General features: G+C 37.0%; 1 protein-coding gene across 6 annotated transcripts in view; it reads right to left on the bottom strand.

Moving 5' to 3' along the window:
- LOC133259160 (sodium channel protein type 1 subunit alpha) overlaps positions 1-19,212 on the bottom strand; it is a 315,536-nt gene that overhangs the window by 46,609 nt on the left and 249,715 nt on the right. For 5 of the 6 annotated variants that reach the window (XM_061436306.1, XM_061436361.1, XM_061436312.1 and 2 more), the window contains 8 exons: positions 15,057-15,120; positions 14,352-14,493; positions 13,490-13,696; positions 11,058-11,342; positions 9,457-9,837; positions 8,074-8,206; positions 2,651-2,889; positions 1,174-1,347 (listed from right to left, as the gene is read on the bottom strand). In XM_061436306.1, the coding sequence (XP_061292290.1) occupies positions 1,174-1,347; positions 2,651-2,889; positions 8,074-8,206; positions 9,457-9,837; positions 11,058-11,342; positions 13,490-13,696; positions 14,352-14,493; positions 15,057-15,120 (1,625 nt within the window). The remainder of the gene's footprint in view (positions 1-1,173; positions 1,348-2,650; positions 2,890-8,073; positions 8,207-9,456; positions 9,838-11,057; positions 11,343-13,489; positions 13,697-14,351; positions 14,494-15,056; positions 15,121-19,212) is intronic. The other variant, XM_061436322.1, reaches the window with a different exon arrangement.

Here is a 19,212-nt window from a genome sequence, read left to right as displayed (position 1 = left end):
CTTACACTTTCCAGACTTTTAAATCCGTCTACCTTTGGACCATAACCAATTAGAAATGACCTGTGCCATTGCACTGTCATAGCACCACCCTCCTAAGCAAAAGATGTGAAGAGCAGGCTGTCTGGATGTCTTTGTGTCAGTGCTCGGCTTTACTCCAAGACATATTTCTAATCTGTCAGGAACAGAGAGTTGTGAGCAAATGTTTCACTTCACCAAACAAGAAGCAAAGGTCTTCCTGTATGGAGCTTCTTATCTTAAAAAAAAAAGAAAAGAACAACAACAAAAAAACTCTCTTACAACATCTGTCCTATCCTTGACCATGGCCAGTCTCATGGCTAATTTTTGAACCCCTCCCTCCCACCCAGGAAGAATCTGATCCTTCCATGTTTTATGTAGATAATTTTCCTTGAGAGTGAATTTTTAATTATTACTTGGGGACATACTGTCCCTCATTTGTTTTGTAAAGGTGGATGTAAGGCATACATGGACTGACACTAATATTAATTTGATCTCAATGATTTCTGCTCAGAGATACTCATTTGTCAATAGCAGGCAAAGTAACAGCACATAGAGCCCTGCTATAAGTAAAGTGTTTATTATTCACAATCTTCCTCTGTTGCACTGACATAGCTAGATGCACCTGCATTTAAGAACTTGGGATACTTCCCGTGACTTCATAATTCTTTCCCTATTTGCATGCACATATATGTGAATCAGTGGACTAAGTAAATACTTCTTCTGATTTCTCTCCTCTGATTTTGGGAAGGAGAATATTTTCCAGAGATACAATCAGAAATGGTTTCTACATGCACATCCTTATCTGATTGTTATTCACCTAATATAAAAGGGTGTTTATATTTTCAAAGTACTACTAAAATACATTTTCATTAAAATATTTTCTTAGATGCAAAAATATTAACTGCAGTCACCTCTAGAAACAATAATTAGTTGGAATGGTAATCGAGTAACATGTTCAACTTTATATGACCAGGATTTTTGCAATAAAGCTTTTTCCTAAATATGTGGGAATATTTTTTTCCACTTAGGGACTGTTTTTAACAATGCAAATGTTACACAAAAAACTTAAAATGTTAATGGTGTGTGGTAAAATCTATGATACAAGAGCCCTGATTGGTGGAAAGGTTTTTGTCTTTGTACTGTTTTGTTTTTTACCAAACGGAATGAACGGAGAACTGATAATCCTTCCACGTTGGCCAGGCCAAGTTCTACCAGGCTAAGCGTTACAATAAAACCATCAAAGATATTCCAGCCTTCTTGGAAATAATAGTAAGGATCCATGGCAATAATTTTCAGAAACATTTCTGCTGTAAAGATCCCAGTGAAAACCTAAGATCAAAACAAAGTTACTCTAATTCCATCAGATAATGACAAAATAGCATGCCATAATATTTGCTCCTAGAACAAAATATTTACACTAGTAATTATTCTATTACTTGCGTACATTGGCACAATAATTTATAGTTGTTAAAAAGCTCTCATATATGTTATTTAATTTTATCCTCAAACGAAACACTGTTAAACACATAATGTGAGTATTATAACTCTTACTTTACCAATTAGGAAACATGTCTTCACATGGGTTCAGTGGCTTGCCCAACATCAACTAGAAAGTTAGAAAAACTAGGATTTGAGAGCAAATCTATTTTTAACCAGTGTTCTTTCCATTACATCAACTGCGTTTTCCTCCAGACTTCATACAGCACAGGTACTGACAAGACTTTTCCCATAAACAGTTTTATCTATAAGCTTATTCCCATTTCCCTCTACTCAGACAGTTATTTTGCATGCGTGCCTATATTATAATATGTGCATTATTATCATTATTTATTTGCACGTGAAAAAATTACTTCAACAGTAAATACTAGAACTTTAAAAATAGGAACACTATAATTCAGGATGCTTTACATATTTTTCTTTCTAACATCAAGAACTTTAAACCTCAAAACAAATATTATGAAAAATGAATACATTATTTTAGAAACCTTTATTTCAGCAAATGAAAGCTAATATTCCTAAACTGAGACAACAAACACTTTAACAATTTTTTTTTAAACCTTCACCAAAAATGGTCTTGTTAATCGTATAAGGCACAAAATGTACTGGATGTTTTTTATTATTTTATAGCTTTGATCTAGACTAGATGGATTAAATAATACAGGCCCTACCTAGATCTTGGAAGTAGAAAAGCTGGAGTCATTTGTGAATTGTTAAATAAGTTGTGGCTTATAGTGAAGATGAATGACTAAGCAAGATAAAAAGATCTGTAATTTTATTTTAGCCTTCTATATGTAGGGAAACTATGATAATATCATTTCAAAAAGTGTGTTCTTAAACTATGAACTGCTTCTGTGCCTTGTATTACTTATAAATATCAGTATTGACTTTTTCAAGTAGTAATGTAGGCCTGTTTTTATATTGCTGTCTTTCTCAGTTTCAGCTTGGATCTTAAGGGCTGTTAAGGGCTATTTTTGGCAAAGAGTAAGGTATAGCCAGCTAGATATAATTCCCATCTTTTGAAAGCAAGGAAGTAGAAAGGGTGGTGGTAAGACTGCTATAAGACATAAAATGCAAACAGTTTCTCAAACAGAAAATTTGAAGACTGAACACATTTACCTTCCAATATGCTTACCAAGTTTCCTACTGTAAGCACATTATTGAAATGGTCTGTCATGGGATAGTGCTCCATGGCCATGAAGAGGGTGTTTAAGACAATGCAGATGGTGATGGCCAGGTCAACAAAAGGGTCCATCACAACCAGGTTGACAACATGTTTCACCTTTAACCAATATGGTGAACAGTCCCAGATTAAGAATATGTTGGAAAATTTATACCAACAGGGTGGGCATTTCTGCCTGGATTCTTCAAGTTCTAGATTAAAAAAAAAAAAAAACTGTCAAAAGAGATTTTTAAACATACATATTCCTCTCAGATCCAATAGATTTCACTAACCAAACATTCTCATTTGCTATAATCAACCTATTTTTGTACTTCATTATTTAAAAAACGTGATTTAAAAAATAGAATTTACTCTTTAGATTCCTCCCCAAAATTTCTTCAGACATAAACATAGAACAGCGGTATCAAAGAATGATTGTCTTCTCTTATGCATTGATATTGTGGTTCCATATTTGGCTCTAAGTTACGTGGATTGTCTTTTTAATAGAGACACTGTGTGTAATCCTATGTTAACGTCTGGCTATGCTGTCATCTTCAGGCTATAAGAGAGCCAAGAATCAGCTGTTTGTTTTTATTTTGTGAGAATAACCCATTCTTCCCCTCCAGTCTTGAGAGTGTTTAGGATGGTATCAGAAGTCCTAAACTAAATGGAACAGAAGATATGGTCACTATGACTAATAGGATTAGAAACCCTTTACAGAAATACTTTATTGTGCATTTTTAAGGAGTTGCCACACATAGGATTCTGTCATTTTTGAGACTGCACCCAAGTACTGCATTTCAGAATCTTTTATTGACTATGAGGGCTACTCCATTTCTTCCAAGGGATTCTTCCCCACAGTAGTACATATAATGGTCATCTGAATTAATTTCACCCATTCTGGTCCATTTTAGTTAACTGATTCCTAAAATGTTGATGTTCATTCTTGCCATCTCCTGTTTGACCACTTCCAATTTACCCTGATCCTTGGACCTAACATTCCAGGTTCCTATGAAATATTGTTGTTTACAGCATTAGACTTTATTTCATCACCAGACACATCCACAACTGGGTGCTGTTTCTGCTTTGGTTCAATCTCTTCATTTCTTCTGGAGCCATTTATTTGCTCTTCTCCAGTAGCATATTGGATGCCTACCAACCTGGGGAGTTCATCTATCAGTGTCACATCTTTTGCCTTTTCATACTGTTCATGGGGTTCTCAAGGCAAGAATGCTGAAGTGGTTTGCCATTCTCTTCTCCAGTGGACCACGTCTGTCCAAACTCTCCACCATGACCTGTCCATCTTGGGTGGCCCTACACGGCTTGGGTCAGGCTGTGACCCATGCGATCAGTTTGGTTAGTTTTCTGTGATTGTGGTTTTCATTCTGTCTGTCCTCTGCTCGATGAGAATAAGAGGCTTGTGGAAGCTTCCTAATGGGAGGGACTGGTTGTGGGGAAACTGGGTCTTGCTCTGTTTTGCTCTTGTTCTGTGGGCAAGGCCATGCTCAGCAAATCTTTAATCCAATGTTCTGTTGATGGGTGGGACTGTGTTCCCTCCCTGTAGTTTGGTCTGAGGCAGAATGATCTCAGTAGCTTCCAAGGCAAATCATTCAATATCACAGTAATCCAGGTCTATGCCCCAACCACTGATGCCAAAGAAGCTGAAGTTGAATGGTTTTATGAAGACTTACAAGACCTTCTAGAACTAACAACAAAAAAGATGTCCTTTTCAGTATAGGGGACTGGAGAGCAAAATTAGGAAGTCAAGAGATACCTGGAGTAACAGGCAAATTTGGCCTTGGAGTACAAAATGAAGCAGGACAAAGGCTAACAGAGTTTTTCCAAGAGGACACTAGTCATAGCAAACACCCTCTTTCAACAACACAAGAGATGACTCCACACATGGACATCACCAGATGGTTAACACCAAAATCAGATTGTTTATATTCTTTGCAGCTGAAGATAGAGAGCTCTATACTGTCAGCAAAAACAAGACCAGGAGCTGACTGTGGCTCAGATCATGAACTTCTTATTGCCAAATTCAGACTTAAATGGAAGAAAGTAGAGAAAACCCCTAGGCCCTTCAGTTATGACCTGAATAAAATCCCTTATGATTATACAGTGAAAGTGACAAATAGATTCAAGGGATTAGGTCTGTAGACAGAGGGCCTGAAGAACTATGGACAGAGGCTCATAATGCTATATAAAAGGCATTGGCCAAAACCATCCCCAAGAAAAAGAAATGTAAACAGACAAAATGGTGGTCTGAGGAGGCTTTACAAATAGCTGAGAAAACAAGAGAAGATAAAGGCAAAGGAGAAAAGGAAAGATATACCTATTGAATGCAGAGTTTCAAAGAATAGCAAGAAGAGATAAGAAAGCCTTCATCAGTGAACAATGCAAAGAAATAGAGGCAAACAAACAATGGGAAAGACTAGAGATCTCTTCAAGAAAATTAGAGCTATCAAGGGAACATTTCATGCAAAGATGGGCACAATAAAGGACAGAAACGGTATGGACCTAACAGAAACAGAAGGTATTAAGAAGAGGTGGCAAGAATACACAGAAGAACTATACAAAAAAGATCTTAATGACACAGAAAACCATAATGGTGTGATCACTCACCTAGCGTCAGACATCTTGGAGTGTGAAGTCAAGTTGGCCTTAGGAAGCATGACTACTAATAAAGCTAGTAGAGGTGATGGAATTCCAGCTGAGTTATTTCAAATCCGAAAAGATGATGCTATGAAAGTGCTGCACTCAATATGCCAGCAAATTTGGAAAACTCAGTAGTAGCTACCAGACTGGAAAAGGTCAGTTTTCATTCCAATCCCAAATAAGGGCAATGCCAAAGAATGTCCAAACTACCATACAATTGCACTCATTTCACACGCTAGCAAAGGCATGGAAACATGTAAAATATCATGTATGAAATGAGATGCCAGTCCAGGTTCAATGCACGATACTGGATGCTTGGGGCTGGTGCACTGGGACGACCCAGAGGGATGGTATGGGGATGGAGGAGGGAGGAGGGTTCAGGATGGGGAACACATGTATACCTGTGGCGGATTCATTTTGATATTTGGCAAAACTAATACAATTATGTAAAGTTTAAAAATAAAATAAAATTAATTTAAAAAAAAATTAAAAATAAAAACCAAGGGAGCACACCATCTATCCCACCCTTTTCATCTCTGCAATCTCCACTAGCCTTCCTGTGGCCTTCACAAATGAAGATCCTACAAAAATTCAGGTCATTCGTGTCTGTTTCTCTGACACAGGAATTTTTCACATGTGCACTGTCCTGGAGGTAAGGGGCTCATCTTCAGATTCTGCAGGTCCTGATTCCAACCTCCAAACCCATGAGATGTGGGCTAAGCACCCCCTTAGATTCATGCCATGAAGATGAAGCATCTCAGAGACTATGCATACTGCAGGAGTTGCCCTAGCCAGGCTGTGGTTGGCCATGGAGAATGCATGGCCTCCGAGACCAAGGACTACCACTGTTCAACTGGGTAAACTTGGGACTTAGCCTCTCTGAATATCAGTTCCTTAGATAAAGGGTTATTTTTTTAATTATCAGATAAGGTATATAAAAGAGTTTCATGAGTAAAATATGCCAGAGCTTTCCCCTCAAAAGAGTGCAATATTATATGATTTCATTTATATGAAACTCTAAAAAATACAAACTAATCTACAGTAAGCAAAGATCAGTGTTTGCCTAGGGATGGATGGCACTGGGAGATATTTTGTGGTGATGGTTATGTTTACTATCTTGATTGCAATGATGGTGTCTTATGTCAAAACTTATCAAATTGTAGTCTTTAAATATGTGCAGTTTACCGAATGTCATTTATCTCTTAATAAAGCTATTTAGAAGAAAATAAATAAGCCTAAAATATTAAAAAAAAAATGAAAATTCTTTGTCAAGAGAATTCTCTGTCAAGAGAATTGAGAACTTGAACCAAGAACTTCTAGATGTTCAAGCTAGACTTAGAAAAGGCAGAGGAATCAGAGATCAAATTGCGAACATCCAGTGGATCATAGAAAAAGCAAGAGAATTCCAGAAAAAACATCTACTTTCATTTCATTGACTACACTAAAGCCTTTGACAGTGTGGATCACAACAAGCTGTGGAAAATTCTTTAAGAGATGGGAATACCAGACCACCTTACCTGCTTCCTAAGAAATCTGTATGCAGGTCAAGAAGCAACAGTTAGAACTGGACATGGAACAATGGACTGGTTCAAAATTGGGAAAGGAGTACGTCAAGGCTGTATATTGTCACTCTGCTTATTTAACTTATATGCAGAACACATCATGCAAAATACTGGGCTGGAAGAAGTGCAAGCTGGAATTTAGATTGCTGGAAGAAATATCAATAACCTCAGATATGCAGACAACACCACCTTAACAGCAGAAAGCAAAGAGGAACTGAAGAGTCTCTTAATAAAGGTGAAAGAGGAGAGTGAAAAAGTTGGCTTAAAACTCAAAATTAAAAAAATTAAGATCACGCTATCTGGTCCCATCACTTCATGGCAAACAGATAGGGAAACAATGGAAACAGTAACAGACTATTTTCTTGGACTCCAAAATCACTGCAGATGATGACTGCAGCCATGAAATTAAAAGATGCCTGTTCCTTGGAAGAAAAGATATAACTAACCTAGACAGCGTATTAAAAAGGAGAGACATTACTGTGCTGACAAAGGTCCATATAGTCAAAGCTATGGTCTTTCCAGTAGTCATGTATGGATGTGAGAGTTGGACCATAAAGAAGGCTGAGCATCAAAGAATTGATGCTTTTCAACTCTTCACCTGTGGTGTTGGAGAAGACTCTTGAGAGTCCCTTGGACTGCAAGGAGATCAAACCAGTCAATTCTAAAGAAAATCAATCCTGAATATTCATTGGAGAGACTGATGCTGAAGCTGAAAGTCCAATACATTGGCTACCTGATGCAAAGAACAGAATTATTAGAAAAGACCCTGATGCTGGGAAAGATAGAAAGCAGGAGGAGAAGGGAACAACAGAGCACAAGATGGTTGGACGGCATCACCAAGTCAACGGACATGAGTTTGAGCAAGCTCTGCAAAATGGTGAAGGACAGGGAAGCCTGGTGTAGTGCAGTACATGGGGTGGCAAAGAGTCGGTCATTACTGAGAGACTCCCCAACAAAACATACAGGATACATTCTTTAGAGTTGCAAAAACCATGGAGTTTAAGTAACTTTTAAAAAAGTTTCTAGAATACAGAAATATATAACAAATAACTCTTAAATAAGACCTATGATGTTTTCTTTGGAATACACTACTTCCAACTTACTGACATGTGTTTCAAATAAGACAATATAAATTCAGTGAAAACAACTGAAATGGAAATGGAATTTGTTACAAACCTTCTACTGTATTTGTTAAAATGCTGGCTATGCTCATTGCTCTTTGCCTTTGAGATGGATCTTCTAGAAAGTCCATGGAAACATGAAAAGAACTTGACCTTCTCTTTCTCATTTCAGTTTCAGTGGTTGTTCCCTGTAAAGAAAATGTTAATGTATTCAATGCTTAACTTGGGCAATATGATAAGCAAACAACCATTGTGACACAGTGAAATTCATGAAATACATGCATCATGCACATTCATATTTAATTAGTGATGGCAGATATTGCTGACTTATTGTAGCATTAACCTGGACTGTCCGAACTGTTAGCCATTTATTCATACACCAGAACTAAGGGTTTTCTTTTTACCCTCTGATTTTATAGTTTTAGGTGACAATGTAATTTTGATATCCTTGATAAACCCTGTGAGTGACATATTTAACAATTTGCTTATGTCAGAACTAACAGCAGAAAGCAATAACTTGAAAAGTCACCTAAATGATCACAGCATTTTATTTTGAGAAGGTAGCCCTTTATTTTTAAAGGAATACAAATAATTAGAACACACGTAGCTGCCATCTCATTTTCTGGACACAAGACATAGATGGTCATCGACAACACAAGCTGTATATTAAAAAAAACAACAATACATGCTGCATGGACAACAGTTTCATCCAGGGTACCAAAGCAATAAGTCATCTAGTTCTGACTTGATCATGCCTCATTCATGCTGATATATATCCAGGTCTAATAAGAGGCAGCACGTGTTTAGAAATTCCTTATCTGGGTATATATTCACAAACACATACCTTTGTACACAGAGAATTCTTTTAACTGTCTGTATTAATAATTTTGTGTGTCTCTTCATTTAGATTAGTTTTGAGAAGACCTATATCAGCATTATTTTTTAGTAAGACAAGTATGAGTACTAGAAATTTGAAGATAATAATAAAGCTATCTATTTAGGCACAGTGTTCTTAAAATCTTCTACACTAAAGCAAGCTATATCGAAGAATCTGTTGGAAAGATTTATTATACACCCTTTACACTTAAATATAGGAATCGTTCATTTATTCTTATACCAGGTCTTTAGTGGATGGCCTGCTATCTAAAGGTAGTTCAGCATGGGTATATAGCAAATCCTCCAACTGGAGGCAGTCATTTATTACTGTGTATAATTTATCCTTAGCACATTTAATAAATAAATGCATTCAGGTGTTATGCAAGAGAGTGTTGAGGCCTTAAGTTTTAGTTGGTTAGTCTTTTAAAGGTATTACAAGATGCAGGTGCATTCACAGCTTGACCAACCAGGAATCATTCTCAAGGGGTTCCATTCTGTAGAAACACTGGCTGGTACAGCAATCATGGGCCTTCCATGCCTGAACTATTTAAAACTTCCTTACATTGTCATCAGTAGCTGGCTTATCTATTATCACCTCTGGCAGAAGCTGTCCAACAGGCGATGTAGGAACCGAAGGTCCACCAACCAAGGAAACCACACCATTGCAATCCACAGTGCTGTGCATCTTCCCATTGGCTGGAAACACAGCCAGCATTCGGGACGACCTACTGGTCTGACTTAAGTTACTGTTGCGTCGCTCTCCATGCCGTCGGGGCACAAATAAGGAGTCTCTGCGGCTCTCGTTATCCTCGAAGGTGCTGTGCTCATCATCAGCAAAGTCGTTCTCTGATCCCACATCCTTTGCTCGCCCTCTGAAGCTGAAAAGGCTTGTTCTGCTATTTCGCCTTGGAGAAAATAAGGAGCCACGGATGCTCAACAAAGACTATAAGTTTGAAACCGAAAAGAAATTAAACTCATATTAGTATGGTCATTTGGAATGTGCTTTTATTTTGTAAGATTAAGTTGAAGGGGATTTCAGCATTCTTAACAGAATGTGACTCATTCCTTGATTAACATTCTCATTTTATGTGCATTCAGATTAAATTAAATTAGTTTATAAGAGAAGGTTTCTAGCCCTTGAGATTAATAACTGGAGAGATAGACCGCAACTTAAAGGTATTGAAAAACAAAACCCTGAACTACATTTTTCAAGTTCAAAAGCAAACATCTTTAGCACCTAACAGTGGACGCTGTAAACACTCAATAACAGCATGACCCTAACAAGGGCATATCTGTTTGCGCTGCTCTTTCCCTTCAAGAAATTCCAACACTTTGCACAAATTGTTTAAGTCCATCCTCCTAATATCACTTGAATTATTTCCATCGCATCTAGTAGGCACAGTGTTGTTGGAGCTTGAAGCTAAGACCTCTGAAATTCAGAGTGATGTGCTTTTTCATAAAGCATACCACAGTGAATATTTTCAGAAGCATGCATTATGGCTTATAAAGAAGTCTGGGTTGAAAAAAAACCCACACACACAACATGAAATAATGAAAAAGAAAAAAGGACATTACTGATTAGTTATCCACATTTTTTCTTGTTAAAAAGGCTGTGGACCAGAAAGATATTAGTTAGAACAAGTGCCAGGAGACAAGTTCAGGTGAGAATTCAGGTCTCCTGACTTTTGATGCTGTGCTACCTTAATACACCAAGCTGTAGAGCTTTCTCTCGTGATTCAGATGTAAAGAATCCTCCTTCAATGCAGGATACCTGGGTTTGATCCTTGAGTCAGGAAAATCCCCAGGAGAAGGGAATGTCAACCCACTCCAGTAGTCTTACCTGGAGAATTCCAAGGACAGAGGGGCCTGGTGGGCCACAGTTCATGGGGTTGCGAGGATATGACTGAGTGACTAATACACACATACACACCAAGCTTCAAGTTTATATATATGCAAACTAAAATTCTTTCAAACTGTACAGAAAGGATAGGTTTAAATATATATATATATATATAAATTTTAAAAAGCAGTCAATTCAGTTGATAAAAATTCCTAAGTTGTAGTCACTTCTCCTCCCAGCCACCAGCCTCCCCTTCCCCGTCCCCCTGCCAGCTTCATGTTCTAATTTCCATCCAGGCATCATTTAACTCTGCAGTGCCATACCTGGTGTGGGGAGGAGTACCTCTTTTCGTATGTCAACCGATTCCCTTCTATGGAGAAGCGAAACCCTTTCCTCCTGATGCTGTCTTCAGATTCAGATTTCTGGAATTCATCATCATCTTTCTCTTCTCCACCAGATTGCTCTTTCTGTTTTCTTTTCTTTCTCCGATTTCTTCTTTCCTTTGCACTCTTGGAACTCAACTTGGAGGCTTCAGACGAGCTGTCTGAGAGCCTGCCTGCTGCACTAGGTTCTCTGGAATGCTCTGAGGCAGTTACAGCTGCTGCCTGCTACATTGAGGAGACATGGTTTCAGCACAGAAGTGGAGAAGAACTTACTTTTAAAAATATAGCTCAAGTATTTGCAAAGTATTTTAAAAAAAATTCAGCTGACTCCAGTTAATCTTACACTGAAGAAACTGCAAATATGAGGGATTTTTTTTCCTGTCCATCTAATATAGGCTTTTAGAAATAAATTGATTTTCTCTGTGCTAACATTTTTTACAGACCACATACTCAAAAGGATCAGACACCAACAAGAACATATATTCATATTTCTTTGGGGATTTGATTTACTCTAAAAAATGGCATCTGGTCCCATCACTTCATGGGAAATAGATGGGGAAACAGTGTCAGACTTTATTTTTGGGGGCTCCAAAATCACTGCAGATGGTGACTGCAGCCATGAAATTAAAAGACGCTTACTCCTTGGAAGGGAAGTTATGACCAACCTAGATAGCATATTCAAAAGCAGAGACATTACTTTGCCAACAAAGGTCCGTCTAGTCAAGGCTATGGTTTTTCCAGTGGTCATGTATGGATGTGAGAGTTGGACTGTGAAGAAAGCTGAGCACCGAAAAATTGATGCTTTTGAACTGTGGTGTTGGAGAAGACTCTTGAGAGTCCCTTGGACTGCAAGGAGATCCAACCAGTCCATTCTGAAGGAGATCAGCCCTGGGATTTCTTTGGAAGGAACGATGCTAAAGCTGAAACTCCAGTACTTTGGCCACCTCATGAGAAGAGTTGACTCATTGGAAAAGACTCTGATGCTGGGAGGGATTGGGGGCAGGAGGAGAAGGGGACGACAGAGGATGAGATGGCTGGATGGCATCACTGACTCAATGGACGTGAGTCTCAGTGAACTCCAGGAGATGGTGATGGACAGGGAGGCCTGGCATGCTGAGATTCATGGGGTTGCAAAGAGTCGGACATGACTGAGCGACTGAACTGAACTGAAAAATTGGTAATTAGCACTGTCTTTTTTTCACTGGGGGAAAAAAACAAAACAAAACAAAACTAGAGCATGGAAGAAAAGGTGATGAGTTACTTGGGGTCACATCCAAAGACAGGAGGCATGAGATAAAGAACTGAGGGCCTCTTTCTAGCTATTGAAACAGGATTGTCCAGTACCCTCAAAATATTATCAATCAAATTTATAGAAGGTGATATCCCATCTCACGTCTACAAAACTCTATCCAAAAGACTAGAGACCGGAGGGTCAATAGTTTCTGCTAAGCAAGACAAGACATTCAGTTCTCCAAAGATCATCCCCAGTTTTTCAAGTCAGCACTGGTTTTTGCTGGCTACATGGTCATGGGATGAAAACAGTGCTGTTTATCACAGCTTGTTGGAACTTTGTGACGATTTTCATTGTTCCAAGAGTGCCCTCAATATAGGCTTCCAAATAAATTAATATTCCCCAATCAACTTTCTTTTATAGTAAAGACAATGAGTTTTGATGCTAAACAGAAGTGAAGAAAGATGGAAGTGATAGGAAGGGCATTTTATCATACTATAAGATGAAGTAATTCTTAGGTTCCCTGATCTCCATAAAATTGGTGACTTTTATATGCCTACTGCTGTATCAGAGAGCATTACATTATTTGATCACTTCTTTATTTAGAAAGACAAGCAACCACACAAAAGACAACATATTTTTGGGTAAAGACTGTCTTCTAAGAACTACATGAACATCTTTTTACACAATAACCAATACATTTTTTTCTAAAAGAAGATGATTTCTTAGGGTTTTCTTCTAATGCCAGTATACTCATTCAGTAAAATTTCTCACCTGAGAAGACCTCAAAATCACATTTTTCCTTGAATTCTAAAATTTTTAAGATGATTAAATGTGCATGAATATTGCTATTTTATAATATTGTGGTCAATATTTTATAATAAATATATAAACAATATTTTATAATATTGTTTATAATATTGTGGTCAATATTATAAACATTTTAGAATAGTTAAACTAAAGGATTTACAGATGATCAAAATAATGTAGAAATACTGACTAACCCCCTATACTATCAGCTTCTCCTAAGTACAAATGATCATCTGGTTCTCACTTTCTTTCCAGTGTTGTTGTAACAACCAAAACAATAAAAAAAAGGTTCATACCACAAGACAGGACATACTTGATTTGGTGAATTTACCTGAGCTGCCTCCTGTTGCTTTTTAAGTTGTTCGAGCATCTGCTGAAATTCAGCCTCTTTCTGTTCCGCCTCTTCTAAGGTGGCCTGATTCTGTTCTTCATAGGCCATGGCCACCACAGCCAGGATCAAATTTATTAGATAGAAGGAGCCCAAGAAAATGACCAGCACAAAAAATATCATGTATGTTTTTCCAGCAGCACGTAATGTCTGAAAACAAGAATACCAGAATTATTTTTTTACAATATTTTTCTAACTGGTGGCTTCAATTGTCAACTTACTTTGTGTAGGACTCTGATATAAGTAATTATGATGGTCACATCCCCTCCTACTTTGTTGACTATCTGTTTCTTTAACCTCATCCTCTTCCTTCTCCCCTAACTCATGCATTTAGCATTCTAATCTGTAGGAGGGAATTCCTGGATTTACCAGGAATAAAGCAGAGTCGAATAATATACCATGGGGATCTCCATTAAAGAACTGAACCTTTGAGTAAAGTCAGGAAGAGACCAAACTTATCCTTCTACATCTGTTTACTCATCTTCATCACCTGCCACCTGAAGGATAATACCTGAGGGGGTAAACGGAATTGAGAGGAAGCTGCGCTTTTCCATTTAGGAGCATCTGTGTATGGGAAGAGTGGGGAATATTTTTAGAGATCAAGGGGAAATGAGACAGAATTGTGTTCATAACACACTGCTATGCTTAATATGTGTTATAATCAATAAGACAAAGAAAGTCAAGTCTTCTGATTTCAAGGTCTGCTCTTTCCATTATATTATGGTGTGGTTTGGATTTCATAACTAAGTTGGTTTTCTTATATACTTCCAATTAAACACAATTATGTGTTGCCTCAGGTTCTCACCAGCTGGTAAAGATTTTCCCAGAAGTCCTGAGTCATCAGTCGAAACAGTGACAAAAAAGCCCAACTGAAGGTATCAAAGCTTGTGTAGCCATAATTGGGATTTCTACCAGCTTTCACACACATGTATCCTTCTGGACATTGGCTGTAAATGCGACAAAAGAAAGTATTATAAGAAGCTCTGCTGTGTTTTTATTTTGGTAGCACACTATACTTTAAATATTTGAGCTAGAAAGATTTGCTATTTCAAGGGATGAAAGTATGTAATAAGTATGAAATAAGTATGAAAGGATGAAAGTATTAAATAAGTAACACATTTCCCAACTTTTGACTTAATATAATTTTACTAATCACCTGATGTCATCATTAAAATATTGTATAGCATGCCTAGTAATATTTTACAAAACTATTTTCTGTCCGTAATCAGCGTGTTAACATGTGTTTAGTTCATTTTCTTAGCATGGATGCTCCAGAGTTGACTCATAGCTCACGAATACTCATCTAAAGGAACTGGCATTAAAGCTAAAGTGTTCCTTCTTGTTTTACACAACATGAAAGCTTGCCTAACATTTAAATAATCCCTCACCTTATAAATAAAAAAATCTTAATTATCACAAATTACTATAAATAAAATTAGCTGGCTGTTATCTGTCAGTTTGTACAAAAAAAGAGAAAACATGTATGCACACATACAGATTATTGGCTTACCCCGCATCTGAGCTATTGCCACACAGTAGTGCATCTGAAAAACCCTCCAGAAAATAATGATATCCTGTTTGGGAAAAAAAAAGTCACACGATGAACATTTGCATGACACTGCAAAATAAGATTAAGATCTGATTCTACTTTTTAAGTTTGTAGTTTTAAATACATAATATAATTTATTCCAAGGCAGAACTATTACTCCCTCTAAATATTAGCTATTATATCAAGGGGACTGGATGCTTACGTAAGAGTAGAAGACATTTGTTCTTTGTGAAGGTAAAACAAGCGATAATCACAGGAACTAACATAACATTTTTAAAAGTAACAGTGTTTTTCTACCCTCCTCATGAAAAATAAAAATTTCATTCTCTACAAATAGATAAGAATGATAGGGATTTCTTTGCTTTCTCAAGACTGCCACATACTTCAAAAGAAAGGAATTTTAGCTTTTCTGAACAGTAGTCTATATTTTTTAACACTTTATAAATGACTAATAAATTATAATTTATATTCTACCAATTTATAAAATATGTCATAGGTAACATAAAAGATGCATAAACCATGTCAGTTATTAAAATAAGTGAAATTTAAAAATAATCTTAAATACTAAAGCTAAAATAATTATTATAGGTGAATATTTTATTAACTCTAAGTTTTCTGTCTCTGGGCAAAGTCCTTAGATTCTTTCAATATCCTGTTGAAATGTCAACTCTTCATGAACTATTCCTTGATATCTCCTACTTTCTTCCAATGAAGATAGGCAGAATTAAGAACTCTCACTATGCTACCAGAAACACATATACCCATTATTATTACATTCACTGTCTTGTGTTGTAATTATTTGTTTACAACTCCTTGAAAAATGAATCATCGGTTATTTCCATATTATTTGGGAATACATAGTATTTGGACATAGTAGCCTTTCAACAGGGCTTTCCTTGTGCCTCAGCTGGTAAAGAATCCAACTGCAACGCAGGAGACCTGGGTTCAATCCCTGGATTGGGAAGATCTTCTGGAGAAGGGAAAGGCTACCCACTCCAGTAATCTGGCCTGGAGAATTTGATGGACTGTATAGTCCTTGGGGTTGCAAAGAGTTGAACATGAATGAGCAACTTAACCTTCACTTCATTCTAGCCTTTCAATAAAGTTTACTGAATGAATAAGTAAAGGGATGACAAAAATTGAAACACATGAAATTAAAGAGTCATTTTGTAAAAAGAACAATTTAGGATTTTATAAGAAAAAATATTTTCTAGATGTTAAATTTTCTGAAAAATTTATTCTATGTAGTTTTGTAAGAGATACAAAGATGCATAATAAAATATTTTAATTCCCCATGTCATCTCTGAACATAAGAAAACAAAGGTATAATTTCTTAACTTGTAATTAAAATTAAACAATGTGAAAGAAATATGACATTTTCTGGAAAAATTTTTGATACTAGGTATTTATAAGGGAAGTTTTGTCCATTAAACTCAGTGATCTAGAAGTTTAATCTGAATAAAATATAACTCAAGCATAATGTTTATCTTTGATTTTAATAAATTAGATTTTCTATCACTTTCAAAAACAAACCATTTTATCTATAGGTGCATTTAATTTAAAATACTCTTTTTTCAACAAATGGAATATTATTAGAAAAAATGATAAGACAGATTTTTAGGGCTGAAATAGCCTCAGATATTCTTAACTTCCTTTATTTTCAATGTAAGAAGATGGAGTTCAATACATTTTCCTTAAAGTGAATAAATCATAAGTGACACCCTCATAACCAGTTTCTTGATTAAAAAGAAAAACAGATTTCAGGGAGTTGGTGACATCAGTGAACTGATGGGCATCATATGAAATGAATAAGAGACGTTTCATGTATTCCTCTTACACGTATTTTTCTCATCATTTGTCTTAATGTAGCAATTTATAATTATTTGCAAATTACTTGTTGGCATGTCAATAATATCATGGAAGAGTTCATCTGTATCAATCAAGGTATATTCCAGATTTACAACTATAAGAGACCCATTATTATTTTTTTTTATTTTATTTTTAAACTTTACAATATTGCATTAGTTTTGGCAAATATCGAAATAGTTTTTTTATTATGCTATCTTTACTTTCAGTTCAATTCCGTTCAGTTGCTCAGCTGTGTCCAACTCTTTGTGACCCCATGCTGCAGCACGCCAGGCCTCACTGTCCAAAGCCAACTCCTGGAATTTACTCAAACTCATGTCCACTGAGTCAGTGATGCCATCCAATGATCTCATCCTCTGTCATCCCCTTCTCCTTCTGCCTTCAATCTTTCCTAGCATCAGGGTCTTTTCCAGTGAGTCAGTTCTTCTCATCAGGAGGCCAAAGTATTGGAGTTTCAGCTTCAGCATCAGTCCTTGAATGAATATTCAGGACTGATTTCCTTTAGGATGGACTGGTTGGATCTCCTTGCAGTCCAAGGGACTCTCAAGAGTCTTCTCCAACACCACAGTTCAAAAGCATCAATTTTTAGGTGCCCAACTTTCCTTATAGTCCAACTCTCACATCCATACATGACCACTGGAAAAACCAGTAGCTCTGACTAAAAAAAAATCTAGCTTTGACTAGACAGACCTTTGTTGGCAAAGTAATGTGTTGGTCATAGCTTTTCTTTCAAGGAGCAAGTGTCTTTTAATTTCATGGCTGCAGTCAACATCTGCAGTGATTCTGGAGCCCCCCAAAATAAAGTCAGACACTGTTTCCCCATCCATTTGCCATGAAGTGATGGAACCGGATGCCATGATCTTAGTTTTCTGAATGTTGAGTTTTAAACCAACTTTTTCATTCTCCTCTTTCACCTTCATAAGAGGCTCTTTAGTTCTTCTTCACTTTCAGTCATAAGGGTGATGTCATCTGTGTATCTGAAGTTATTGATATTCCAGTGTTGATTTCAGCTTGTGTTTCATCTAGTCCAGTATTTCTCATAATATACTCTGCATATAAGTTAAATAAGCAGGGTGATGATATACAGCCTTGACATATTCCTTTCCCAATTGGGAACCAGTCTGTTGTTCCATTTCCAGTTCTGTTGCTTCCTGAGCTACATACAGATTTCTCAGGAGGCAGGTCAGGTGGTTGGGTATTAACATCTCTGGTTCCTCTGACTTTTCTAAATCCAGCTTGAACATCTGGAAGTTCATGGTTCATGTACTGTTGAAGCCTGGCTTGGAGAATTTTCAGCATTAATTTGCTAGCGTGTGAGATGAGTGCAATTGTGTGGTAGTTTGAGCATTCTTTGGCATTGCTTTTCTTTGGGAATGGAATGAAAACTGACCTGTTCCTGTCCTGTGGCCACTGCTGAGTTTTCCAAATTTGCTGGCATATTGAGTGCAACATTTTAACAGCATCATCTTTGAGGATTTGAAATAGCTCTACTGGAATTCCATCACCTCCACTAGCTTTGTTCCTAAGGCCCACTTGACTTAGGACTCCAGGATGTCTGGATGTCCTGGTTCTAGGTGAGTGATCATACCATCCTGATTATCTGGGTCATTAAGATCTTTTTTGTATAGTTCTTCTGTGCATTATTGCCACCTCTTCTTAATACCTTCTGCTTCTGTTAGGTCCAAACCATTTTTGTCTTTTATTGTGCCCATCTTTGCATGAAATGTTCCCTTGGTATCTCTAATTTTCTTGAAGAGATCTCTAGTCTTTCCTATTTTATTGTTTTCCTCTATTTCTTTGTTGTGATCACTGAGGAAGGCTTTCTTATCTCTCCTTGCTATTCTTTGGAACTCTGCATTCAAATGGGTATATCTTTCCTTTATTCCTTTGCCTTTTGCTTCTCTTCTTTACATAGCTATTTTTAAGGCCTCCTCAGACAACCATTTTGCCTTTTTGCATTTCTTTTTCTTGGGGATGGTCTTGATCACTGTCTCCTGTACTATGTCATGAACCTCCATCCTATCAGACACTCTATCAGATCTAATCCCTTGAATCTATTTGTCACTTCCACTGTATAATCATAAGTGACTTGATTTAGGTCATACCTGAACGGTCTAGGGGTTTTCCCTACTTTTTTCAATTTAAGTCTGAATTTGGCAATAAGGAGTTCATGATCTGAGCTACAGTCAGCTCCTGGTCTAGAGCTCTCCATCTTTGGCTGCAAAAAATACAATCAATCTGATTTTGGTAT

Source organism: Bos javanicus, chromosome 2 (genome assembly GCF_032452875.1).
Source record: "Bos javanicus breed banteng chromosome 2, ARS-OSU_banteng_1.0, whole genome shotgun sequence".
Classification (NCBI taxonomy): domain Eukaryota; kingdom Metazoa; phylum Chordata; class Mammalia; order Artiodactyla; family Bovidae; genus Bos; species Bos javanicus.
Note: the sequence above shows the minus strand (reverse complement) of the source record. Positions and strands in the feature narration are given on the sequence as shown.